Here is a 26,661-nt window from a genome sequence, read left to right as displayed (position 1 = left end):
GGGTTTCACCATGTTGGTCAGGCTGGTCTTGAACTCCTGACCTCAGGTGAGTCACCTGCCTCGGCCTCCCAAAATGCTGAGATTACAGGTGTGAGCCACTGCACCTGGCCTTTTTTTGTTTGTTTGGTTTTGAGACAGAGTCTCACTGTGTCAACCAGGCTGTAGTATAGTGGTGTAATCTTGGCTCACTGCAACCTCCGACTCCTGAGTTCAAGTGATTCTCCTGTCTCAGCCTCCCAAGTAGCTGGGACTACAGGTACCTGCCACCATGCCCAGCTAATTTTTATATTTTTAGTAGAAACAGGGTTTTACTATGTTGGCCAGGCTGGTCTTGAACTCCTGACTTCCTGATCCACCTACCTCGGCCTCCCAAAGTGCTGGTATTACAGGAGTGAGCCACCAGGCCGGCCCTAGATTCTTAAAATTAAGAGACTCAGTCCACCAATGTTTTTCCAGGAGGAAACGACTGGCATGCTACATGGGATAGCTCCTCATTGTGGGAGCTGCCCTGTGTGTTATGGGACTTTTAGCGTTCCTGACTCCTATCCACAAAGTAGTGCCCTCCATCATGTTGACTACTGCAAAAGTCCCCTCCCCAACACTTCTGAATATCCCCTAAGTAAATGTCATCATCCCCTGTTGAGAACCACTGGAATCTGTGACATAGTTTCAGAGCTGCTGACAAATGGCTATCAGAGTTTTCTTCTCTCTGGCCCTGCTCCCTATCATGGTCAATTGTACCACGAATCACCCTCAATTCTTCTCTTTCTGTTACTCCCCACATCCACTACATTCAAAATCTCAGTCGAATTTCCCAATAATCTCAAATTCACCTTCTCTATCTCTATAGGCTCTGTTCAGCCCAAGCATCCATCATTCCCCGCCTGATCTTGTACAAGAGACTCTTGGTGTCTCCCTTTTAACTTTCAATCTATTCTCTGTCCAGTAGCCAAAGTGATCTTTTAGAATATGAAACAGGTCCTGTTACTCCCTTGACTAAAATTCTCAATGGCTTCCCATCACTACGCTGAGAATTGAATCCATATCCCTCCCCAGGCTCTCCCTGAGCTGGTCCCTGATGACGTCTTCACACATATTCCTTGCCATTCTTCTCCTGCACTCTGCTTCTGCTCCCCAAGTCCCGTCGCTTTCTTTCAGGCTCTTGGACACATTACCAGCTTTCTGCCTCAGGGCCTTGGCACTTGCTACCTCTTCTAGCTCCACCTTCCTTCACTCCCTTGTAGGCTGGCTCTTTTCGATCTGTCAGGTTTCAAATTGAATGTCACCTATGCGTGGACACATGACCATAGCTCTTCCTGTTCCTACCTTAGTTTTTATTCTGAATCACAGCACTCATTTCCTTCAAAATACTTACTATAACTATTGTTTTTAAAAACTTACTGTCTGTCTCCCAGTAGACTCCATCTGTATAAAATCGACTATCTCCAGTAGTCTATTGTATGCCACACTTTGAATGCAGCATCCACCTCAGCATCTGGCACGGAGTAGGTTGTAAATAAATGCTTACAGAACGGATAAATAAATAAATGGGTCAATGTTTGAATACTTTCAGTCAATATCTCATCAGGCAACTCTGATACCTTGATAAGTAGGCCTCATCATTACTGAGTTCTTTAATTGAGCCAAGATTTGTCCCTTGTAAATACTGGGCCTTGGTTCTGCCTTGGGGAGCAATAGAAAATCACCCCAGACCTCCTATTACCATGTAAATTGGCCTTCTCTGAATTTCACATCCATAGCTCATTGACAGCCTGTAAGAGACAGTTTCTGGGTCTCTTGCCATCTCAGTCCATGAACAGTCAACAGATTCAGTGTACTTAAAATGTGCCTCTAAGAAGTAAACACAGTATTTTAGGTGTGCTCTGACCAAAGCAAATAATAGGATTGTCCTTTCCCATGATTCAATAGCATAATTTTAAGAGCATGCCCTATCATTGTGTTCTTTCAAATAAAAGTAGCTGATGGTAGCATGGAAGAGTAGAAAGAAGTGATTTAGAGTAAAAAAATACGTGGTTTCAAGTTCAAGCTCTATTACTTACGAGCTGTAAGTATTTAGACAGTCATTTATCCTCTCTGAGAGCTTTCTCTCCCCACCCACCCACCCATCCACTCATCCACCTGTTATTTATGGAGCACTTGCTGATGACCAAGTACTTGATCTGTAAAATACAGATGGGAACAAACTTCCTGTTGTCAAATAAGCCAATCAAATGAGTTTGGAAATAAAATGCAACACTTTGCAGTTCATGTCATTGGTTTCTGAAATACTCGGTAACTGAAATAAATGGTTAGAGTGGGAGTCCACTGATACCCACAGTTCATGAACAGAATTCAGGGAATCCATGAAACTAGATGAAAAAAAAAATCTTGATTCTCGCGAGGTCTTACTGGAACTTAGCATTTCCTTTAATCATGGATTCAGGCCACAGCAATATTTACTGAACCTGTGACTTTGTCATCAAAGAAATCAGATATTTCCATATTATTTGATAGTTGTTGCAGATATCTCAAAATATCACTTATGCTCATCTCTACTTTGAAATTATGGTAGTTACTGCCTCTAGATCTTGCTATTGAATGTGTTAAGATATATTACTATACCTGAAATTGAAAAAACATTTTGATAGATTGATATATTAATATAGTGGGTCTATTTTGAAATCCAATGTTTTTATTTTATGCATTAAAAAGATTATTCTGTCAGGGGGTCTACAGGCTGCGTTAGAGTCTACAGCACAAGAGCGCCACAGGGTTAGGGAGAAAGATATTGCTAAGTACAGGAGCTGACACTAGGTGATTCATACAGCCACCAGCTGCTCTAGGCTATTCCCTCCTCTATTGCCTCAGAGAAGCAAGGCTCAGCACTCAGAAGCCAATTTTTAAAAGGGGTCGATGATGGAGAAAGGAGCCTTAGGAGAAGACCAAGGGGCGATGATCAGGAACAGCTGGTGTGTTAGTAACACGCTTCCTCAACCAGGTTGCGAGGAGACCGGATGGCGAGGAATCCTGCCTCACTGGAAGGGAGTCAAAAGGAAACACCCTTCCCTCTCGCTGCCCAGATTGACTCTTCCTCAAAACAGAGCCCCAGTGTCAGCTCCTCTTGGACGCCCTCATCTCACTATGCTATAATCACTATCTTCTCCACCAGATGAAGAGCACCTTCTTTCCACTTCTAGAAACACTTACCGAGGGCTCACTTACCGCTCACTCACCATGTGTTAGCCAGCCTGATGAATGCCTGGGAACCAAAGATGAGCCAGACCTGGCCACTCCCCTCAAGGCATATACAGCCCAAACAGGGATGTGTGTGGCCCATCGCAGGGCCTGGCACACCCCAGGGTTTATGGAGTGGATCCCAACTCCTAACTTCATTGCCAATTGCCTACTTAGCATCTAAAAATCCACACAAATTAAACTCATCTTCTAATTGGTCCTCCGTGTCTTCAAAAGCAATTTCATTTCATCCCTCCTCTCCATCCTCACTGCTGCAACCTCAGTTCAGGTCTTCAGCGTCCCTCCGTTGAATTATTGCAATAAACAAAATCCATCTGTTTCTCTCCATATTTGTCACCACTGCTCTTGGCCAAGGTGACATTATTTCTTGCCTGGACGACGGCAAGAGCCTCCTGCCGGCTTTCCTCCTTCCACTGTGGCCAATCTCTCATCCATTCCCCACAGGGCAGCCATTATTTAGGAATTCAAATCCAATCATTTCACTTCCCTTCAAAGGCTCTCCTGTGCTCAAGAAGAAAAATCTAATCTCCTTCCCATTGCCTAGGAGGCCTGTAGGCTAGGACGGCTGCTTCCTTCTCCAGCCTCCTCCCCTCATACCCTCCCCCACCTCCCTAGCCACAACCACGCTAGCATTTTGCTCTCCACAAAGCCCAAGACCAGGTTGTTCCGTTTTGAGTCCTTGCACGTGTCCTCCAGTCGGCCAGCAGTGCTCCTCCCAGCTGTGCACGGGAAACCTGTAACTAGCCTTTCTCATCTTCCTGGTATCAATTCAGCCTCTTTAAAGAGAACTTACCCCAACACCTGCACCCCCAAGTGGCTCTGCTGCATCACCTGTTTAGTGAAGTGCCTCCATTTCTTCATCTTTAAAATGGAAATAACAATACAGCCCATTTTGTAAAGTTACAGTGAGGATTAAATGAGTTAATATCGGTAAATTGCTTAGAATAATGATATACAGTAAGTGCGCTGTTTTAGCTATTACCTTAATGTAAAAGTGACTACTAATTTGCTCAATGTCAATTGTCTTCCCTGTGTACCACGGATATAACTGTCTCCACTCACTGCTTGGCACATAATAGGAACTCAAGAAAGTATTTGAACAAATGACAGTTCTTCTAATAAGGTGCTTTGCCTTCAACCTTACCACAGCCACTTTATCTCCTCTGCAATCTTTCTAGAACACATTCGGATTGTGTCTGTTTATAATCTTGCTGTTGTACTCCATCAGCCTTAGCCATGGTTTTTGCACCTTGCTCAGCAGAGTTCTAGAAGTTCCTTGGAGATGCCTCAGGGACAGGCCTGGATGGAGGTAAGGCAAGTCATAGGGCTCCAGAAACTCCCAACCCCTGCTTCCTGGCCACCCCGTGTTCCCAGCACTTGGCAGTTGGTCTTACAAAGAGAACCAAGTCAGTGATAATTTTTCTTAAGAGACAGGGTCTTGCTATGTTTGTCAGGCTGGATTTGAACTCCTGGGCTCAAGCAATCTTCCTGTCTCAGCCACCCAAGTAGTTGGGACTACAAATATGTGCCACTATACCTGGCTAAGATTTTTATTTTTGTACAGATAGGGTCTTGCTACATTGCCCAGGGTAGTCTTTAAAACTCCTGGGCTCAAGTGATCCACCTGCCTTGGCCTCCCAAGGTGCTGGGATTACAGGTATGCGCCACCTGCTCCCTGCCTAATGATAATTTTCAATCTTTTTCTCATATGGAGCTTCTGATTGAGAATTTATTTTAAAGGAAGGTTTGGAGAGTCTGAAAAGGACCAACCATCAGGATAAAATCCAACCACCTTTGCCCGTCTCATTAAGCCCTCCACCATCTGGACCTGCACACTCGTTTCTGGACATTCTGCAGCCAGGGCGAGCTGCTTGTGGTTCCCAGGCTTATTCAACTTCCTGCTTGTGCGCAAGCTGTGCCTTCTCTCTAGAACTCCCTTCTCTGCCTTCTCCACTCAGCTTCAAGACACAGCTCAAGCATTACCTCTGTGAAGCCTCCCAGATCCTCCCAGGCTGAGTGGAGCGCCTCTTTTTGGGACTTTCACAGCAGCTTGTGGTCACATCTCTCTTGCCATGAGTATCGGACTATATAGGAAGGGCTTGTTTTACTGTCATTCTTTGTATAATAGCAGGAGTCAACAAACCACCACCTGTGGGCCAAATCTGGCTTGCTGCCTGTTTTTTGAATGGACCGTGAGCTAAGAATAGCGTTTGCATTTTAAAATGGTTGAAAAGAATCAAAAAAAGAATAATTCATGACAAGTGAAAATTACAGGGAATTCACATTTCAGTGTCCATAACGTTTTAATGGAGCGCAGCCCTGCCTGTTCATTTACGTGTTGTCCATGGCTGTGTTCACACTACAGCAGTGGAATCGAGCAGTTGTGACAGAGGCTGTACGTAGCCTGCAAAGCCTAAAATATTGATGATCTGGCCCTTTACAGAAAGAGTTTGCTGACCCCTGCATAACAGCATTGACCAGGGTAGTAGGAAGGAAAAAGGGCCAAATCCGCCTAGTAACTTCTCTAAGGAAAACACTATGTGTAGCTACTGAACAGACAATCCAACCAACATGAAAATCAACTACTGATACTGTGAAGATGAAGGTCACAGTTCTATTTGTTTTTGTGATCATACAAAAATTAGCGTTTCATCAAGATAGAAAATTAAAACTAAGGCCAGGCACTGTGTCTCATGTCTGTAATCCCAGCACTTTGGGAGGCCAAGGTGAGTGAATCACCTGAGGTCAGGAGTTTGAGACCAGCCTGACCAACATGGAGAAACCCCTTCTCTAACAAAAAATACAAAACTAGCTGGGAATGATGATGCATGCTGGTAATCTCAGCTACTCGGGCAGCTGAGGCAGGAGAATCGCTTGAACCCGGGAGGCGGAGGTTGCAGTGAGCTGAGATCACACCATTGCACTCCAGCCTGGGCAACAAGAGCAAAACTGTCTCAAAAAAAAAGAAAAGGAAGGAAGGAGGGAGAGATGGAGGGAAGGAAGGAAGGAAAGAAAGAAAGAAGGGAGGGAGGGAAGAAGGAGAGAAAGAAAGAAAGAGAATTAAAACTAAGAAAAATGATAAGCATATTTCATAAAAAACAAGTAAGAAACCCTACCACTGCCACGGCCCCACGTCGATGAACAGGTTAGACCCATGCTGGCTACACACTGGTCCCAAGTCAGCTTTGGGGTTTCCCAGTCTTCATCATCTGTGTGCCAACGCATGTTTGGGGAAGGGAGTTGTCATCAGTAAACTTTAAGGGAGGCAGATACTGTATGCTACTGTAGTCAAGGTGTTAGTCTTGGTGTGGCTCTTCCACCATGCCGTTCTAAGGGAATCCACCGACAGTGCCCGCTGGGGACAAGTGCATGTTTGATCCCCTTCTTCTGGTTAGACCAGAGGCCAGCATCTGCCCCAAGGGTTACAAATCCCTACACCGAACTTGGGCTCATCATCTGGTGTGAAAGATGAACTGGACTCAACTCTAACTCTCTCCTGGCAACTCGGAATAAATAATATGGAAAGTCATTGCAAATTAGCAGCCAAAGCAGAAGGCAAAAGTCTGTTAAGATGTACAGTGGGAGGCCAGGTCTGCTGGCTTATGCCTATAATCCTAGCACTTTGGAAGGAGTGCTTTAGCTCAGGAGTTTGAGACCAACATGGGCAACATAGCAAGACCTCGTTTCTACCAAAAATAAACAAAATCAGCCTGGCATTGTGGTGTGTGCCTGTAATCCCAGCTACTTGGGAAGCTGGGGCAAGAGGAGCTCTTGAACCCAAGAGTTTCAGGCTGCAATGAGCTACAATCATGCCACCACGCCCCAGCCTAAGTGACAGAGTGAGACCCTGTATTAAAAAAAAAAGTTTCTAGTGTCTCTCCTCTAGGAATTACATTGTTTAAGAAATAATTTTATTCCAATTATCTGGGCATGGTAGCACCCACCTGCAGTCTCAGCTACTCAGGAGGCTGAGGCAGGAGAATTGCTTGAACCCAGGGGGCGGAGGCTGCAGTGAGTTGAGATTGTGCCACTGCACTCCAGCCTGGGCAGCAGAGTGAGACCCTGTTCCAAAAAAAAAGAGAAAAGATAGACAGTGGGGATCAAGGCAGGCCGAGACATAGTCAGGTGCGAGGGAGTAGATGTTTGAGGAAGCAGAGGAGGTCATCTGGTAGGAGGATGATGCAAAGCAGCCAGGCTAAGTCATGTTAACAGGGAGACCAAGGAGGGAGCATCCACCATTTGCTGATGCTGACTGAGCTCCTTCAGTCTCCTTGAGGGCAGAACCACCTTCCAACTCCATATGAAGGAGCCCCTCCTAACACTATTACTAATAACGATGGTGATGATGGTAAACACAGACGTAATATTTACTATGGGTCAAGCAGTATTCATTCTACACATATTAACTTGTGAATCCAGACAATAATCCTATGAAGCCAAGAGGATCCCTTATAGATGAAGAAACTGAGGCACAGAAAGGTTGAATAATTTGCTCACAGTCCCACAACTGGTAACTGGTAGCTTTGGCCCCAGTTGACCTGGTTCCAGTGACCATGCATATAACTATTAAACGGTATTGCCTTTATTCCTAGATTACCATGTAATTCCATGCGTTTCTGTCCACAAAATCCCTTATCCCTTTCTTTGAGCTTACTCAAGTAGATCTTTATTCCATGCAACCAACTGTACCTGACTAGGATAGAAATTGGTATCAGGATTGATGTTGTAAAGAATAGACCCTTGGAGAGAATGTCAGGTGTGTGCAATTGGTTCTGGTGTACAGCACAATAGAAGACTCTAGACATCGCCCATACCTGGGAGTGAAATACAAATAAACTCATATGCAAGAGTGAAGGAGCTAATTAAATTGTGGCTTATAGGTTTTTGAGACTCAGACCCCAAGCCCCAAAATGGTAAGGCTTAGAGGACTTTCTAGATATTGCCTTTGGTCAATGAGGAGAGAATAAGGAATATCAGAGTGGTAAAATATGTTGGTTACTTTTTATGGCCCTAAGTAAAATGCAAGGAAAACAAAATGGGACAAGTTCCTATCCCAAGTGCCTTAGGTGGAATACAAAGAAAATTCTTTTATCTGACAACAGCGGTTCTTAAACCTAAGCATGACTTCACATCCCTTTGAGGGCTTCCTAAAATACAGATTGCCAGTCTCACCCCAACCTCCAGAGCTTCTGATTTAGTAAGTCCGGTGTAGAGTCCAAGAATGTGCATTTCTAGCAAGTTCCCAGGTGAGATGTCCATGCTGCTTGGCCAGAGTCCACACTTTAAGGACCGCTACCTACAGCATGAAACCCTTTCCTCTCATAGTTGCAAGGCAAAGAAAAATTACACCATAGAAGTTCCAACCATGCTAGGTTTCCATGATCAAAAGGAACTCTCAAATTGGCAACACCAGAAGCCTGGTATTCCAATAAATGGAAGTACCTGGGAAGAGCTGAAGGAGTGAGGGGTTCCCTATAATCTAAAACTAAGGAAGAAAGGGGCCCCAACACATCAGCCATTAAGAAAAAGACAATGGTTAAGGCAGTATGAGGTGACCAGACTCCCAGAAAGTGTTGCCGCTGAGTAGAGGAAACATTTCCAACATGATCCTCTAAGATCCTTCATTTATTCATTCAACAAATATTTCTGAAGTCCCAACTACATACTGGGTACTTGCTAGGTATGGGGGGTTCAATAGAGAACACCGTTTGAGGCCACATATAGGCCTGCATGCTCGGAACGCCAAGGCTGTCTACAAGTTCATAGCTGAGAAACTACAATCCTGCCGGGGTCAAAACGTCAGGTGGTCACCAATGCAAACCTAGAAACTCAGCTCATAACTAAGGATTCTCTGCTGTATCCCATGCTTGTGTCCACAAAAAACTAGTCTTAGCACAGCAGTTCTAAGGGCCTAGCTTGCTCCATACAGGATGGGATCAACACCAGGACCTAAAGTCTGTGGTGACAGACTGTCTGTGGCAGTGGACATGCGCACATTATTGCATGTAAAAATTATTTAACCCTTCAGGCCTTGGTTTCTTTATTTATAAGTGGGGATCTCATTTACTTGATAGCAATATTCTCTGGATTCATGAGTTAATAGGTATAGCATAAGCACTACGACCCATAGAAAATGCCATGTGCTTTGGATGTCTTTACTATCATCCCCATCATGATTATTAATGGTAATAGGATAGGGCTCCTGAATATGGGCTTGCAAGGTGGTTAAAAGCTCTGGTCCTAGAGCTGGGCCACCCAGGTTCTAAATGCTCTGAATTTTCCAGTTATGGAACCTAACAGAAGCTCTCTGGGCCTTAATTTTCTCATCTCTAATCACCATGATAACTATAGTCCTTGCCCCATATGGTGAATGAGAATCAACAGAAAATAAGGCATGTAAATTGCTTCACACAAAACCTGGCCATAATATCTATTCAGTAGATAGTAGCTATGATTGCTTTCCCCCTCTTTCTAAGTGGGTGCTGTCACTGCAGTTGTCCTTTTTGAATCCATTTTTGCATATCATATGTGTATATGAGGGTAAAATCACCATCTAGTCTATAGACTGCAAAATGGTTTGACAAAATCATAACAGAAACTAGAAGAAAAATAAATATCACAGGAAGACTGTGGATTTTGAGGTCAATAGGCTGCATCGCCAAGCGGAACCAGGATGTCACTTCTCCACACATGTGCCTTGGGTTGCTGTCTGCTGGACAGCATGTGAGTGTTCTGTGGTTGTCTGCATGACAGTTAAATTACGTCAGGCTTCAGAATTATGGGAGTGTGGAAGAAGGGGGTGTGTCCCCCGACAAAGGGTAGAATGAACTACAGAACAAACTAGAGTGACCTCGAGTCCTGTGGACTGACACTGTACCACCTTCAGTGTCTACAGAGGGGGTGGCCGCCATGTTTAAACCACGAGCAACCCCAGAAGCCAACTATGGCAGCCAAACAAGTCTGGAGCAATCAGACTCTGCAAACTCGAACACAAACACTCTTCTATGGATCACATTGGTGTGCCAGGGGTAGTAAGAGTTCCAAGAGGGAGGAAGTCAAATTAATTAACTAGTGCATAACTAAAAACATTCATTTTTATATTAATCCAAGCACAGGTATGTTATAAAAAAAAAGAAGGAAAAAAGGAAAGAGACCACACGAAGTTTTAAAACACAACCCAAGAGTAGAGGCATGGACTGCCTTCTGAGGTTTCCCTCTAGCCTCAACCCCACATCCTAGGGAAGGTTGTTTGCTGCCAATTTGATTAGGGGATCTTCAAGGGAAAGTTTGAGAAGCCCTGGGGCGGTGGAGGGAGTAGAGATGTAGACACTGGAAGACCTGGATTTAAGCTGGAGGGCTCTGGTACTTATCTCACTATCTTCAGCCAGTGGCTTAACTGATCTTGAGCCTCCTCATCTGGGAAATGAGATGATCCTCACAGAATCAACTTCAGACTTGATGAGGGGCTCAAAAGAAATGATACATGCAGAAATGCTGTACAAATAGAAGATTCTTAAAGAGGGCATCTACAGAAACTGGTTGCCTTGGCACATTTGGGAGCTGCAGTTAGCCTGCTACAGTTGTGAAAGTAGATTCAAAGTTGGTGGCAAGGCAGAAAAAGTAATGGTCCAGTGTGTAAACTTCTGAGTACAAGCTTATTGCACAAGCATTTCGTAAATTACTCCTTAGCAGAAGCTGAAGGTGGGGAAGATCCGTGATAAGAGATAAGAGAAGCAGGAGATGGAAAAACGCAACCCGGTCAGTCCTGTCACTTTTCTACCTATGGTTGATTGAAGACGGAAAATAAGAGCCAGCTAGGAGGAGAGGGAAAAAGAAGGCAAGCGAATCCAGCCGCTTGTGCCTTGCAGCCTGTGGATTACTTACTGTTAAAATTACTGTGTCTGCTCTGAAGGAATCGCTGTTGGAATCTATTGAGGTTTCCTCCAGAGTGTTTCAATCCTGCTCCTGTTTTAGGCACCTATAATTCAGCATGCCTTTTCAAAAACACATTCAAGACCTGAACATAAAATGCAGAACAAATGCAATCAAATGACATCATTCTTCTGAGTGACAGCCAGGGGCACACCGATCCCATGACCCCATTACACAAGGTTGCAACCTGCTATTTGTCCTTTCAGTGGCAAAATCAGTGGCACCCAGCACACAGCATTGCTTACACTAGCAGGCATCAAACAAATATTTGTTGAATTGAGTGTCTTCTCTACCAATTTAATAGGTTAGAAAATTGTCAGCTTTTTCGTCAAAACTACCAACCCCTTTCATTCAAACTCCTCTTGAAATTCAATTCCATTAAGGCTTTTCAATGCATACTAGCAGCAAGGAGTTTACTTAAATGAAAAAAAAAAAAAAAAAAAAAAAAAAAAACGCAAAACTCCAAGCTCCCACCTGTGCAGCCATGACATGCTATTGTTTGAACCAGAGTATGTTATTTAACTTCGCTGACAAGCTCAGGGGGTAGAGACCCTGTCTTTCAGAACACACAGCTCTAAGCACACTGGGAGTTCTTGATAAACAGCAGCAGCAAGAAATGCTGTGGAGGGACCCATTTTCATTATTTATTTTTGCAGATCCAGATTTTTGGCAGCCTGTGTTTATCCCTTGCTTGATTTCCAAGGGGCAGCTTTCTCTCAGAAGCTCCCGTGAAGATGGATAAACAGCTCTGCGACTTCCTCTGCCTCTGCCCCTCCTGATCCCGGCATAAGCAGGAACACCTGACTGAGCCAAAACATGGATTTTGAGTGCATTCAGGATGCTGGCTGGGTTTGGAAGGGAATTGAATCTTCCAGGACCCAATAGGTAGAGAGATGCAGTCAAGAGAAATGTTTTGGCTCCACACATCGACACAGCTGTCAGATGGCAAAGCTTGGACTTCCACCCTTATTACCTGCTGTGGGCCTCTGAGCTGGCTTGTCATTAACCCCAGAGACCAAGTGTGCCTAAAGCTTGACACAAAGTAATATTTTGGAGGTACCTTCAAGTCTTTCAACAGAGAAGTAGGAAATGATGATTTTTACCAAACTTAAACCATCAGATTATAAAGATCTAATAAAAACAGGAATCAAACGTGAAATTATACCTGTACAGCAACAGTAAGTCATTTAGGAGACAAATATGTGTTTTTACATATTTTTTAAAATTATACCAGTAAAAAAATGAAGGTGTTATGTGCGTGTCCCAGCACACAGCTTGACAGGCAAAGAGGAAGCAGCAAGTGACCATTCTAAGAAGCCTTGCAAAAGACCTCCCGGTTTTGTTCTCCCTGGCTGATAGGACTAATATTTGGTAAGATGTGCTTTGCAGAGAAAGAAAGGGGTGGGGGAAGCTGCCTTTCTGTACACATGTTAATATACCTGGGAGCCAATGTGCCCCTGTACCAACACATTTTCTAAGTGGTGACTTCTCCCCTTCCTCTCCGACTCATTTTGTACCAAAACAATGTCAACACCTGTAGCCGTTAATTTCTGCGCTTTGATTTTTGCCCAGTTATAAAGGAGGCTCCCAGCAGGCTCCCCTCTCCGGAGCCATATGTGGAGTTGGCGTGCCAGCCGCCGTGGAAGGGAAACGGCCTCCGGAGAAGTGACAATGGGTCCATAATCCCCATCCACTGGACCCTCTTGAACTGCCTCTCTATGTCCAACCAAAGAATGCCAATCTCAAGATGAAAGCTGTGGCTGCCCTGGGAGCCCAGGGGAAACCTGTGTCGCTTGCCTGGTTCAGCCCAAGGGTGGTGACCCTGAGTCCCGCCATCTAGTCCCGCAATCTGGAGCCCAGAAACCGCCTGCAGCACCCCCAACACTTTCCCTTGCGCTCCCCTCTAGGGTGAGGCTTTTACCACAAGGACATCTCCCGCCTAGCCTCTCCCAGCGGCTGGCGACCACAGCGCACCCAGAGCAGAGCCACAGCTCCGCCCCCTCGCTCCGGGTCACACCGGGGGTTCGGTTCCAGCGCGAGCCTCTTTAGCTGGCTGGCATTTCTCCACGCTGAGTGGGCTAGCAACTCTTCGAACCACAGCACTTGCGTTGCCGGTGGGGGGCGGAGACAGGGGGCCACAAAGGCTGGGGTGTGGCAGTGAGCCCCTTAGGTTCAATGGCTTCTCCGGCGAGGGCACTGTTTGCTGTGTTGACCAAGAGGGTCAGACCCACACGCCTGCTGGGACTGCACAGAAGGGCCCCAGAGAAGTCTGGAGAAGCAAATGGGAAAGAGGGGCTGCGCGGGTAGCCTCAGCCCCAAACAAGCGTCCCTGTTTGGACAGGGAAGGATGGCACTGGGATGCAGCAACTAGTTTTGAGTTAACTCCCACCCTCCCCGCCCCTCTTTTTACACTCTCCCTTTGGAGACCTCAGGCCTTGCTCCAGGTCTCGGGGACCGTCCGAAAGGAGCCTTCGGACCGCCGCCTGCGGTGTGAACCTGAGACCTGGTAAATGTCAGCCGGATCCACCCCAAGCCCCACCGGCCGCCCCCAGCTCGCTCTGCCTCGGCGGCGGCTCCCGGGCAGCAGCGCTCCTCGCGGCGCCCAGGGGGCAAGACTTACACAGTGACTCTCGGCCGTCTTAAAGTCCCAGCTGACCCTCTTGGCACGCGCCTGGATCTCACTCATCCTGAAGAGGCAGAGCGCCGTGGTGGTGGGGGAGCGCCGCTCCTGGCCCTCTCCGGCGGCTGCGCTGAACACTCCCGCCCAAACGTCCAGGGCCTCCACTAGGCTGGAGGAGAGGAGCAGGCGGCGGCCGTCGGGGTGGCCGTGGCCGCAGTCGAGGGACGCCTGGCCCTGGAACAGCACCTCGGTGCTCTGCGCGATGCGCGCCATGCTGGGCCAGCCCGTGGCAGCGCCGCTTGTGTAGTTGTAGGGGTAGTAGGGGAAGTAGATACTGCCGTTCCAGAGAAAGGCGTCCACGAAGTGCAGGCTGCCCGCGCCCTCGCACAGCTTGAGGCGGCCCAGCTCCTGCGTGGCCAGGCTGCGCCCCTCCGTGTCCTTGAGCGCGATGGCCGTGTCGTGGTCGGATGCCGCGGGGTTGCAGCGGCTCGCCGTCTCCGGCTCCGGCAGCACGTAGGTGGCGGCCACCGCCAGGTACCAGCGGTTGTTGTGGCCCGCGCGGTACACCACGCCGGCCGTCGAGCCCTGCGGGTGGCACGACACCACCTCGGTGCCGTTGCGCAGGGAGCTGCGGCTCAGGTTGCCTAGGGGCCGCACCTCGCAGGCGCCCCGGTCGAAGGTCCAGCCGGTGAGCAGCAGCCCCCCGAGGCCGGCCGCCCCCTCGCGGTAGGGCAGCAGCAGCTTGCTGAAGCTGCTCCCGGGCCGGGGCCGCGCGGGGGGCGCCAGCGAGACCGGCTCCGTGCAGTTGCCCGCTTGGTCCCGGTACAAGCGCGAGAGACTGCGCTCCAGGCTGTAGTCCAGCTGGTCCAGGCAGCTGCCGCTCGCCACGAACACGCCGTCCTCCCGGCTCGCCGCGATGGCTCCGATGGCTTGCTCCGACCGCCACACGGGCTCGTCCGCGCCCCGGCCGGGAGCCGCCAGTGCCAGCAGATAGGCGAGTAGGGGCAGCTGCGCGGCGGGGCGCGGGGGGCGCGGCGGCGCCTTCCTCCGGGAGACCTCCATGGGGCTGGGGGGGCCGCCCCCGGGCAGGGCGCGCGGCGGCGACGGCGGCTCAGGCGCGCGGCAACGGAGACGCGGGCGGCGGCGGCGGCGGCGGTTCCTGCGCGCGCTCGGGCTCCCGCGGCCGCCCCATCCCCGCGGCTCGCCCGGGAAGGAGAGCGGGGAGGGCGACGCGCGGCGGGCTCGCTCCGGCAGCCTGTGCAGCGGCGGCGGCGGCGGCAAGCCCTGCGCGCTCCGGCACCGCTTCCTCCTCGCCCTCCTTCGCTGGAGAGTTCCTGTGTGCAGCGCTGGCGCTCACGGGGAGGCGCGGAGGGGAAGGGAGGGGACGGGCGGAGAGGAGCGAGGCGGGCGGGGAGGGCTGGAGAGGTTGGGTGCGCTTGTGCGTTTCACTTTCCCATTGTGAAAGTGGGATGCAACTGGCCCCCTTCCTCATGCTCTTCCTCCTCCGCCCTCCGCCTCCTGCCCGCCAGCCCGCCCTCCCTCCACGCCCATCTCCCCTCCCCTCTTGATTCGGTGAGATAGGGAGGAGGGAGGTCTCGTAATTTGGGTTACTGTGTAGGTGGCCTCTTTCATCTATTCATAACAAAGCTCAGCCGCCCGCCGCGACTGCCACCATCGCCCCCTTGGCTCGCCCTGGGCTCCCGGGGCGCGCTAACGGCGCACGGAGCGGGCTCCCGCGCTCGTCCGCCCGCGGGGCTGCTCCAACGCCCGGTTTTGTTTACGACAGCAGCCGGGTCGGGGATACGACAGGCGCGCGGAGAGAGGATCCAGGGTGCTAAGGGGTTGCAGCGGAGGCCCGGGGCTCGGGCCACAGGGCTGCTGCGAGGGCGGCTGACAGGTGTAGAGCGGCGAGAGGGAGGCCCCGGGGAGGCGCGCGGGAGACGTGGCCGAGCCGGAGACTCCAGGGACCAAGACGCCCCTGTGGCAGGGAGTGGGTTTCCCCAGGTCAGAGGAGTGAGGTGGCAGAAAGGCAGGCGCCACACTCTCGTTCTGGACAATCCCCGGGGCCAGAGCGCCCATATTTGCAAAGGTTCTCTGATCTCCCTTGGCAACAGAGTCCCAGGCTCTCAAGCCTAGCTCTTGGAAAGTTCTGCTCACTATCTAACCTAATGAGCAGGGCTAACATTTACTGAGCACTTACTACGTGCCGGGTACGCTTATAAATTCACCACATGGGTTAAGACTCATAATTCTCATAACAGCCCTGTTAATTAGTGACTGTTATTGTCATCCCTGCTTATTAGTCCAGGAGAATGATTATGGAAAGGCTATGGAACGGGCTGGCATTCTACTGCTGGTAGATATCAGAGCCGAGATTTGAATCCATATCTAGCCCCAGGGCCTCTTACATACCTGGCTCTAAGTAAGTGCCACCTGTGGCCACTACCATAATCCCCCAGAGATCTTTCTCTGCAGTGAGACTGAAAAGTTCCCCAAGTTAAATGCTCCAACCAGCCCCAGCCCTGCCTTCTACTCTGAGACCCAAGTACCCTTATTTCCTTTGAGGCTCTGCATCTGTGTCATCATTACCCACGTTTATCCTTTAGACCCCCTGAGGTCTCACCACCTCACCCAGAGGGTGAATAACAGCTGGGTTGCCCCCAGAGCCACCAAGAATTTCTGAAGCACAGGGACACATTGCCCACTGGGGAATAGGTTCATGATTTCTCAGAATGGGGCTTCCCAGAGGACGCACAAATACCTCCCAGGTTCCTGGGGCAGCTGGTGGCACCATCAGCACCCTCCTTACAGTCTGGCAGGGGAGCCAGGGGCGCAAGGGAGTGCTGAGGACCTCTATGGATCCTTGGGAAATGATCTCTGTTCCTTCCCAGGCTATTTCCAGGCCCGAGGCCCCAGAGAGGGCAATGGGCTGCTATCCGCTTTCTTCCTTCCCTCCAAGTTCCCCAGCTCTAGGTGCAATCTGTTTTGGGAAGGGAAAGGGATAAGGTGGCTTCCGTCCGATGCTGAGTGCTGCTGAAGGTTGCAGGTTTCAAACTTCTCCAACAGTGCTTCAAGTTCTCCCCAGTGCTGAGAAATATGGCAGGAGCTCTGGAAGGCTTAAGGAAAGGAGGGTGAGGTGGAGGGAGGAGCACAAGAGAAGTGTGAGTTTCTGCTCTAGATGTGAAGTGCAAGGATCCTATCATTTCAGCACTGGCTCTCGGACACTAAAGTCAGAGTGGTCATCTTTCCATTCATCAGCCTTTCATTTGCAATTGTATAACATTATCTTTGCCTGCCAGGAGGCAGAAAATGCCTTCCCAAGAGATACGAGGTTGCCCTTTGTGCTGTGATGATAGTGTTGGAGTGCCCATGAGGAGAGGGAAGGAAGAAGGCAAAGGCCTGAAGTACCCAGTTGTTGTGAATCAGGACATCTCAGGCAAGACAAGTCAAATGTTTCACCCGCTCCAAAATATCAGGCTTCCCCTACTCCCTGCCCTCCTGGAATGCTTTCAGAATTTTTGCACCACTGGAATTGGGAAAAGCAATATTTTAAAAACCTCATCCGAAGCTCAGAGACCCCCTCCACAGCATAGTAGGGGATTTTTATGCACTGGTGTTTTGACAGTTTTCCCTGTGACTGATGCAGAACTCAGTGACCTTCACTGGTTCCGTGAACTGGCGGTGGCAGTGTCGTTATGTGCTGAGAAGCAATAGTTCAGTTCCATCCCAGAGATAGTTTTACTTCACTGGTAACCAAGTCATTCCTCTAAGTCCGGTAGAGTTGGTACAATCAGTCACAGACCATCTTGGGAGCTATTTGGATTAAACATACTCTGTGGTGTGGCATTTTGATCACTATCCAATTCATTGCTGCTTCGTTTTGAAAAAGAAACAACATCTTAAAAATACTACCCACAAGAAGTATAAATGGCTTTGATGGCCACAGTTCCCTGCCATTCTACTGGGACCACAAGCCCCACTCTTAAGAGTGGGCTTCTTTTTCTCCCATTTAATTGTATGCAGACTCCTACGGTGAAAGAAATCAGAATCTGTGCTAACTTTTTGGCATGAAAAACGTAGGCGACAAGGATGCATATAAATGCATCAGCATTCTTTGCTGATTCTACCCCCATTTTGTACAAACATGTTTGCCCCTTCCCAGCTTTCTTGTGTACTAAAGCTCCACCTTCAGGACACAAGTTCACATTTGAAAAGTGTGGGAAATACGAACAACTGAAATAAATATTTAGGCATGTGAGTTCTGTATCTCTTTGATCACTTTCTGTTGGACACCGCTGTCTAGCCCAGGGGTGCAAGTCCCCTTGGTGACAAAGCTTCCCTCTCCAACTGGCCAAGCCCATCTTGTTGGGTGTCACTTATAAGCACATTTCGGAACTCCTTGTAAACAACTGGCTGAAACCCAAAAAAGAAGAAGATGGTGCAGATTTATCCTCCAGACAGAGGCCTGCTACCACGGAAACAGGCAGTTCAGACCGATTCCGAGCAGTTTTATTTGCAGCGTTCACTAGATGGGAAAGTCTTCATAATGAGAAAATGTCAACTCCCTCAGGCACCGAAGGCAATCTGGGTTAACCAGGCCATCCAAAATCAGACTCACTTCTGGTGGACAGGACTTTATAGATTCAGTGGTTTCCTGCTGGGGCCCAGGACATTAAGAACTGTTCAGTAGGCAATTGGTCACAGTCACAAGATGGCTATCACTGGTACTTCAGTTTTGTTTCTGATTTTCTTTTCTTTTCTTTTTTTTTTTTTTTTTTTATCTGACAGTGGTCTGTAGCATGACTTGGCTGGCAGAGATTGAACGCAATGGAGAATATTCATTCTGGTGGTCAGTGAATTCTCTCTATGCCTCACGCAGCTACAACCCCCTAGGCAGAATTTGGGAAATACCATTCCAGTGGGTGGAATAGTACCTGTATTGTCCTTTTAGGATTTAAGGCCATTTCTTCCTCCACAGCTTTGCTGATATCTGTCTGGTCTTCCACATCGAGGCCCTTATCAAAGCTCCCAGGCCCTTTTGGTGGCCGACAGGAAAAAGAAATGAGCCAGCCTCCTTTCTAGACTGCTGATGAGTAGATGGTTCAAAGAAGATTAGAGGAAGAGCTGTTTAGTAAGTTCACATTGGTGCTGAGAGATGAGTTGGACACAGTTCAATCAACATGAAAAGTCTCTCTGGCATGGCACAGTTAAGACGTGGCCAAAGGAACTCCATGCCTCATCCTCTCTGCTCACCCAACATGGCCCTAGACAATTGCTGAGCATTCTTATGCTTGGCAGTAGTGTCCCCCTGCCATGGTTTAAAGTCAGGAATGCTTGTTTGGTCCTTCAGTAGGTGTGACGTGGGGTCACTCCCACCTTTACAGCTGTCATCTTATTCCATGTCATGATTTAATAGCTCATGGTCATTCCCCAGCAGAGTACAAATGTAGATGGGAGAGTGGAGTGAAACGTACAAGAATATGACTCTTTATGCAAAGTCCAATGACTTTCTTTAAGCTAAATAAGACCCTATGCTCTGCTTTAGCGATGGATGAGCTATTGCCTATTGAAAGGACACAAAATGTCGGATAAGCTTAAGAGACTGCGGAGTCTAGGACATCACCTTAGCATTCCAGCCCTCACTTTCCAGGCAGTGTGTTCAGTCATGAAGTTTCAAGCCTTTTCTCCAAAACATGCACCAAAACCATCCATGGTTAAGAATCTGAGGCTATTACTGGTTGAAAGCAAAATATGGTAAATCACCAGCCATCACAGTGTTTTCCTAGACCAGCTGGAGTTCACCCTGCATGAAGTATGCAAACTCATCAGTTAATTACTTCTAAAGATTTGGGGAATCTCTGTAACTTGAGCAGTCTCTTGAAAATCAAGCTTTTCTGTGATGTTTACGAGATTCTAGTCTGTCCCTGCTTGTATTGTCCTTGCTGTTCTTCGGAAATAAGGAGCCAAAAGGGCATCAAGGACTAGACACAAAATGCTGATTCCTCTTTAATACAATGTTGTTTCCCATGTCTTTGCCCTCCCATCACAGCTCTGAGACTCGCTGTCAGCGAAATCCTAGGCTCTGAATCCTCTGATAACTGGCAGCTTGGCATAAGCCCATTCTAAGAGAAGAGCTGCCAGAAACCAGCCTTCATATTAATAATAACTCCAACTCTTGAAATGAATAGCAGAAGATAAGATAAACACGCAGATAACTTCACAGCCACTTGCACTTCCGCTTCCTTGAGATTCTGGTGGGGAGATGCTCTGAGCTGAGAATAAAGTTGCTGGACTTTGCAGTGAGCCCTCTGATGCTCTCCACCAAGCTGGTGTGCCTTCTCATTCTTAAGTCCTTGCCACTCCCTAGAAAATAGTCCCACCAGGTTGGGGAGGAAGCAACCAATATCAGCTCTGAGCATGGGCTTTTGCTGTCGGGAAGCTGGGTGTGGGCAGCCCCACTCATGACCCATCCTGGGGAAACCCTGGGAATAGGGCAGCACAGCAGCATCTGTCAGGCACTCAGCCCCACACACAGAATCCCAAATCCAAAGTTCATGGAAGGCCCAATGTTTGCCTTGCCCTCCTGCCCCTACTCTTTTTGTCTTTTATTTTTTTTTTCCAAAGGCTTCATTGAGGTTTGATAGTCATACAAAAATCTGTACCTCTTTATTATATACAACGTGTTGTGCTTGGAATAAGTCCACACCCATGAAACTATCACCACAATCTCTTCTACCCCTTCCCTAGTCATTCCTATTTATTTCTTCTTCCCCATCTGTGCTGAATAGTCTCTTCTTCTCCCTGCAGACCATCTCCCCACTCCTCCCCCTTTTGCTGTAGACCCAGAAGTTTGACATTTACGGACATCACCCTTGCCTTTTGGCTTCTGGTTGGATTCAGCCCATGGGAAGTCCCAGCTGGGGATCCAGAGGTGAACAGCTAGGGTGAAGTTTGAATGTTTATTCTCCTAGCTCCCTCCTTACCCATCTATGCATTGGCTGTGGCTGTGTCCCTCTCAAAGGCCACAGCTCCTGTGGGCAGTCCTCTCTCACAGCTGTACCGTGGGCCCAGTACACTTCTGTGGGCCCAGTAACCACTCCCTCGCCCTCCTCTGCAGGCCTGTGGGATTCCATGATTGTCGTTGTGGCTGGTCCGCTGGTCTCCCTTCATCCCGGCGCACCTCAGCCATGGTCCCGCCATGAATGTATCTGCTTGCATGTGTCACCTGTTTCCTGCCAGAATCACAACTAACAAACCAACCTACCTCCAATCATGGATCTAGAGGTGACCCCAAATGATGTTTAAAGCCGCACATTCAGTTTGTCCGCTGATGGAAAGCAGAGAGGTGGCTGGTCAAAATTGAACTCCTTTGTTTCCAAACGGTTCGTTCCCCTGAATCTGGCTACATTTTTATTCCCTTTGCACAGGCTTTCCTACACTAAATTCAACCTGGTGATACAGACAGATAGAACCCTGGCTGGGTAGGATTTTTTTTTTTTTTCAGTTAAAACATAAAACTAAAAGAATCTTGAAAGTAAATCAGAACTGCTGGGGACTAAGGGTTCAGAAGGTGGTGGGGGCAGAGGGTGGTTATGATCTCTCAAATTCTGCTGAACGTTTGAAATATATTTTCAAACAAGATACAAAACCAAGCACGCCGCTTTGTCCTTTTTAGACGTTTCTCCTTAAGTCTGAACTCCAGCAGTCCCTTCCATAAAGTCGAGAAATGTCATTGATATTCATTATTACCAAAGCAGGATTATTAAGAGATTGCTATACTTCCTTATCTCCAAATCTCACCCTATCCCACCCGCTACTAATAATGAAAAGATAAACTGGATGCTTTTGGTTCCTTTATACTCAAGGAAGGCTGTGTAGGAGAGATAGAAACCCTCTAAAGATGCTACCTTTTTTTTTAGTTTTTTTAATTTTAAAAAAATGTTGAAAAATAAATCCATGTCTTCCTAAGTTCCCGACCCCCATTTCTCCGAGCTTCTGGAAGATGAGCTTGGTGGGCACCCTTAGAGCCTTAGCATTCCCCAGCTGGCCCCTGAAGACAGAGCCTCCCTTCCAGCCTCTGCTGCTGTAAGGCCCCTCTGCCAACCTCCCCCCTGCAGCCTCCCTCCCCACCTCACCCCAGATTTACTACTAAAAGAAGGGAAAGAGGAATGAGAACAGCCAGCACACCCAACTGTCCTCTCCCCACCCCCAGGCTAAGGTCACTACCCTTGACACACAAAGGGCAGGGCCCAGAGGCCAAGTCCCAGCAGACTAGGAGGCAGCCATTCCCCTCCCGGCCAGGAAGCAAAAGTGCCCTCAGGCCAGCTCAAAGGTACCTGAGCCCCGGCCCAGCTGGCAGGAACACAGGCAGAACCCACAGGTCCAGGCTGGGCTGTCAGCAGCTCTGGGTCTTAGAAAGACCCAGCAAGAGCCCTAGTCCCTTCTGTCCTCAGTGACACAAGAGAAGCCTGGGGATGTCCAGCAAAGGGGTCCTGGAGCCTATGGTTGGTGGAGGACTCAGGGCTCAGAGTGAGGGCCTAAGGGCTCCAGAGGGGCTCCAATCAGGGTGGGTGGGGGCTGAGGGCCAGGGCAGGCACTATAGTGGGAGGCAGCCAGAGCGGGGCAGATGAGAGTCGGTGGGGGCTGGTTGGGGGCCAGCTGGGGCTGGAGGAAGTGCCCTGCTGCAGTTGGGATGGTTGTCGGATCAGAATGGGAGCCATGGGCAAAAGTAGCCTCAGCAATGAGGCGGCTGGGACAGTGAGGTGGGAGGTAGAGGAGGGTGGCACAGGGGGCACTGATCAGGGCACAGACATGGAGACCAATGTAATCAGGACCTCATCAATGTCCTCTAGAGCTGGTGCTGTCAAGGGAGCCCCTCTCTAGCCTCCTCCATGGGGACTGCGCCTCCAGGGGCCCCATCGTGCTCAGCCTCCCATTCTTGCAGCACCTCTTCCAGACTGAAGCGGCACCGGTAGCTCACAAAGGTCTTCACCTGGGTCAGCGACTTGTTTCCAATCACTGCTGCAATAGCCGCAAAGTCTTTGCCATACCTATGGGTGGCCTGGACAGCCAAAAGCTGCTCATCTGTGGTGCAGCGGGAGCTGAACTTGGTGTTGGCCTCCGCGGGGCGGAGGGGTCCAGTGCCGCCTCCAGGGCTTGATGCAGGCTGCTGTTCATCAGCTTCGTGCTCTGCACCTCTCTCCTGGGGTCTCCAGCATCAGGCTGTCCCTCCCTCACGCCTCCTCAACCCTCTTCGAGCTCATCACTGTCTTCTTTGTCCTTGCGGCCCCCCCAGTCTCTGGGCCTGTCTGTCCATCACGCTGGTTCAGCTGCGGGTCTTCTTCCAAGCGTAGTAATACTTAAAACAAAAAAGCTATTTTAATATTTTTTAAAAATAAAATATTATTTTATGGGAATCAACTTGCCAGGCAGCATCTGCCGGATCCACTGGAAACACTCGGCGTGGAAGCCAAAGCCCTGTTCAAACAGCACCTTGGCCTCTACCGTGCACTTGTCAGGGAGCCAGGTCAGCCAGGGACTTCTCCACATTGCACTTATGCCACAGGAGCATGCCCAGCGCCTGCTCAGTGTTGTCTCCATGCTTCTCCTTGGCCATCACAATGTACTACTGGTCGAGCTCGGCATCTGACACACAGTGGTTGGGTGACCACACCGGCATCCCTTCAGCTCCTTGCTGCTGCAGTGTGCGGGGCTCTCAGGCTTGCACTCCGGAATTACGGCCTGGTAATCGGTTCCCACAGGGATGATGCTGTTGCGGGAGTGTTCCTCCTTGCTGCTGTCATCCTCCGAGTGGGCTGTCCGGCGTCGGGCACTCTGTTGGTCCAGCTACGGAACAGGATCCCCAGCCTGGCTCGGCTTCTCCATCACCCAGGGCATTACCCTGCCCAGCTGCCCTGGTGGGGGGTGGGGAGCGCAGGAGCCATCGGACAGTGAACAGTGGCTGCCGCACTTACCCCAGGCACAGTGCCTGGCCCGGCCTGAGAAGTCGCCACACGCTGTCTTCCATCTTGCCCCTGTCCCCAAGATGCTACATTTTTAGAGGGTACTTTATTTTTACCCTGCTATGACTTCTGTACTTTAATCATCTGAATCAGTCAATTTGAAACCTGATTCCCCTCATTTATTGGACATTCTTAATGGTGATTAAATATTTACGCTGTCAGAGGCCTGTTTTTTTCCTACCGTGAAAGCGGCAAATTTGGAACATTCGGGAACTTTAATTGTGAGAACAGGCACTCTTACATTCATAGCCAAATGGTCAAAGATGCATTTCTCAGTCTCTCTGATTTGGTGGGAGGAGGAGGAGGCCTCGTGGGGATGGTGATGAAAGAACAGGTGTGTGATCCTAGGGGCACGATCCTGGTCACCTGGATTTCTTGCTGACTGGGGACTGGACACAGAACTGTTCTGAGGCCAATTAGCAATAAGCAGAGTTGGCCTAAGTCAAGGGCCCCTCTTGGTTGTCCTGTAGGACTGCTGGAAGCCCACCCTCCTGGGTCCCAGAACTCATGGACCTGGGCTCCTACATATCTCATTCCCAGCCCTGAGGGAGGTAAGCTTTGCCTTGCCAGCACTCACAGTCCCTTACGTGCCCAACTAATACTACCTCGATGGTGGCGATGGTGTTACCCCTAGCCACCCGGCCCATTGGGAAGTCCAGTGTCATGACTAAGAGCTCAGGCCTCAGCCTGAGGAGCTTAGGCCTGCACAAGGGCACCCGGCCAAGGGGGGATGAGGAACTAAAACCCAGCCTGTTTTCTGTTTACCAAATCTTGCACCCTGGCTTGGGGCTGGGTGTTCCCAAAGGAAGTGGTGCCTTTTTCTTTGTACAAAGACTCTGTAGGCCGGCAGTGATCCCAGCCAGGCCCAGGTCCCAGACCCTGTGCACCTCTCAGTAACTATGCAGGCTTGAGCTATCCTCACTGTGGGTTGGAAAAATGGCATCCATCACGTGGGATTTTCATGCGTATTGAGTGAGATAATATGTGCAAAGCATTTAGCACAATGCCTGGCACGCAGGAAGTCGCTCAGTAAATAAAAAACATCATGATTACCATTATTATTACCAGGACTCTAAAGCTGTGTTAACTCAGCATTGTTAGTATTAGGATGGGTTTGCTAGGACTGCTGTGACAAAGTATCACAGACATTTCCTCGCAGGTCTGGAGGTTGGAAGTCCAAGATCAAGGTGTTGGCAGGGCTGGTTTCTTCTGAGGCCTCTCTCCTTGGCTTGTAGATGTCCATCTTCTCTCGGTATCTTCACATGGTCCTTTTTCTGTACACATCTGTGTTCAAGCTTCCTCTTCTTATAAGAAAACCAGGCCGGGCACAGTGGCTCAAGCCTGTAATCCCAGCACTTTGGGAGGCCGAGGTAGGTGGATCACCTGATGTTAGGAGTTTTAGACCAGCCTGACCAACATGGAGAAACGCCATCTCTACTAAAAATACAAAATTAGCAGGGTGTGGTGGTGGGTACTTGTAATCCCAGCTACTCAGGAGGCTGAGGCAGGAGAATGGCTTGAACCTGCCAATGGGAGGCAGAGGTTGCAGTGAGCCGAGATCGTGCCATTGTACTCCAGGCTGGGCAACAAGAGCAAAACTCCATCTCAAAAAAAAAAAAAAAAAAGAACACCAGTCTAGATTAATTAGATAACTTCATTTTACTTCTTTAAAGATCCTACTTCTAAATACAGTCACATCCAAAGCCTCTGGTGGGACAGGACTTCAACATATGAATTGGGGTTTGGTGACGACTCAGCTGCTAACACCTATTCTCCATCTCGAACCCTATCCCTAGGAAAACATTTTAACTAGCATTTCTCAGGCACATGTTTCTGCTCAGTACTGAGCCCGTTTACTTCAGTTTCTTTATTTAGTTTTTGCAATAACCTCCTAAGTATTATTACATCATTTTGCAGATAAGCAAACTGAAGGGCAGAGAGCTTAACAACAAGCCAAGGTCCTACAGTGCAGCGGGTCCAAGCTGGGCCCTGAACCCCTCCTTCTGGCCAACTCCATGGCATCGGGCTTGCTGATGGATTCTCACCACATGGTATTAGTGGCTGATAACAATCGTTACCCTCCCTGGTTGTTCCGTTGCTGTAGCTGCTGGTGGCCGGCCAGAGCAGAGCAAACACTGTTCTCATAATCTCTTCCTCCGTAAAGGCTTTCTTCATTTCCCATTGCTGTCTTCTCACTGGACGTCTCTGCCTCTTCAATTCTCACCTGGTGCACGATCCTCCCAATCCCCGTACGTTCCCAATTCAGTGACCTGCCTCTTGGTCCTACCGGCTAGTTTCATGAAGGTGAAGAGAAGATGCCACTAGTGTTAAGAGTGGATGTGAGTGTTAGGTACATCAGAACCAGCAGGAACGGGAAATGGTCATATCTAGAAGGTCTGACCGAAGTGCATCTAAGACTACATCTGTAATTGATGGATGAGCAGTTCAGAGCCAAGTCATCCCAGGATATCAAGAAGATACACGGCTGGGCGTGGTGGCTCACGCCTAAAATACCAGCACTTTGGGAGGCCGAGGTGGGTGAATCACTTGAGGTCAGGAGTTTAAGACCAGCTTGGCCAACATGGTGAAACCCTGTCTCTACTAAAAATACAAAAATGAGTAGGGCATGTTGGCAGGTGCGCGTAATCCTAGCTACTCGGGAGGCTGATGTAGGAGAATTGCTTGAACCCAGGAGGCAGAGGTTGCAGTGAGCCAAAATCATGCCACTGCACTCCAGCCTGGGTGACAGAGTGAGCCTGTCTCAAAAAGAAGAAGAAGGAGGAGGAGGAAGAAGGGAGGGAGGAGGAGGAGAAGAAGGAGAAGGAGGCAGAG

At 49.1% G+C, this 26,661-nt stretch overlaps 1 protein-coding gene and 2 pseudogenes across 2 annotated transcripts in view; all 3 read right to left on the bottom strand.

Moving 5' to 3' along the window:
• Positions 1 to 15,262, bottom strand: part of PLXNC1 (plexin C1) — a 160,014-nt gene extending 144,752 nt beyond the window's left edge. The window contains exon 1 of one of the 2 annotated variants that reach the window (XM_017548650.2): positions 13,808 to 15,262. In XM_017548650.2, coding sequence (XP_017404139.1) covers positions 13,808 to 14,869 — 1,062 coding nt within the window. In that variant the 5' untranslated portion in view covers positions 14,870 to 15,262. The remainder of the gene's footprint in view (positions 1 to 13,807) is intronic. The other variant, XM_037745770.1, reaches the window with a different exon arrangement.
• A 6,194-nt stretch (positions 15,263 to 21,456) lies between these two features.
• On the bottom strand, positions 21,457 to 23,123 carry LOC119466706 (annotated as a pseudogene).
• LOC108317944 lies at positions 22,944 to 26,011 on the bottom strand (annotated as a pseudogene).
• Positions 26,012 to 26,661: the final 650 nt, after the last annotated feature.

This window comes from Cebus imitator, unplaced genomic scaffold (genome assembly GCF_001604975.1).
Source record: "Cebus imitator isolate Cc_AM_T3 unplaced genomic scaffold, Cebus_imitator-1.0 Scaffold212, whole genome shotgun sequence".
Classification (NCBI taxonomy): Eukaryota; Metazoa; Chordata; class Mammalia; order Primates; family Cebidae; genus Cebus; species Cebus imitator.
Note: the sequence above shows the minus strand (reverse complement) of the source record. Positions and strands in the feature narration are given on the sequence as shown.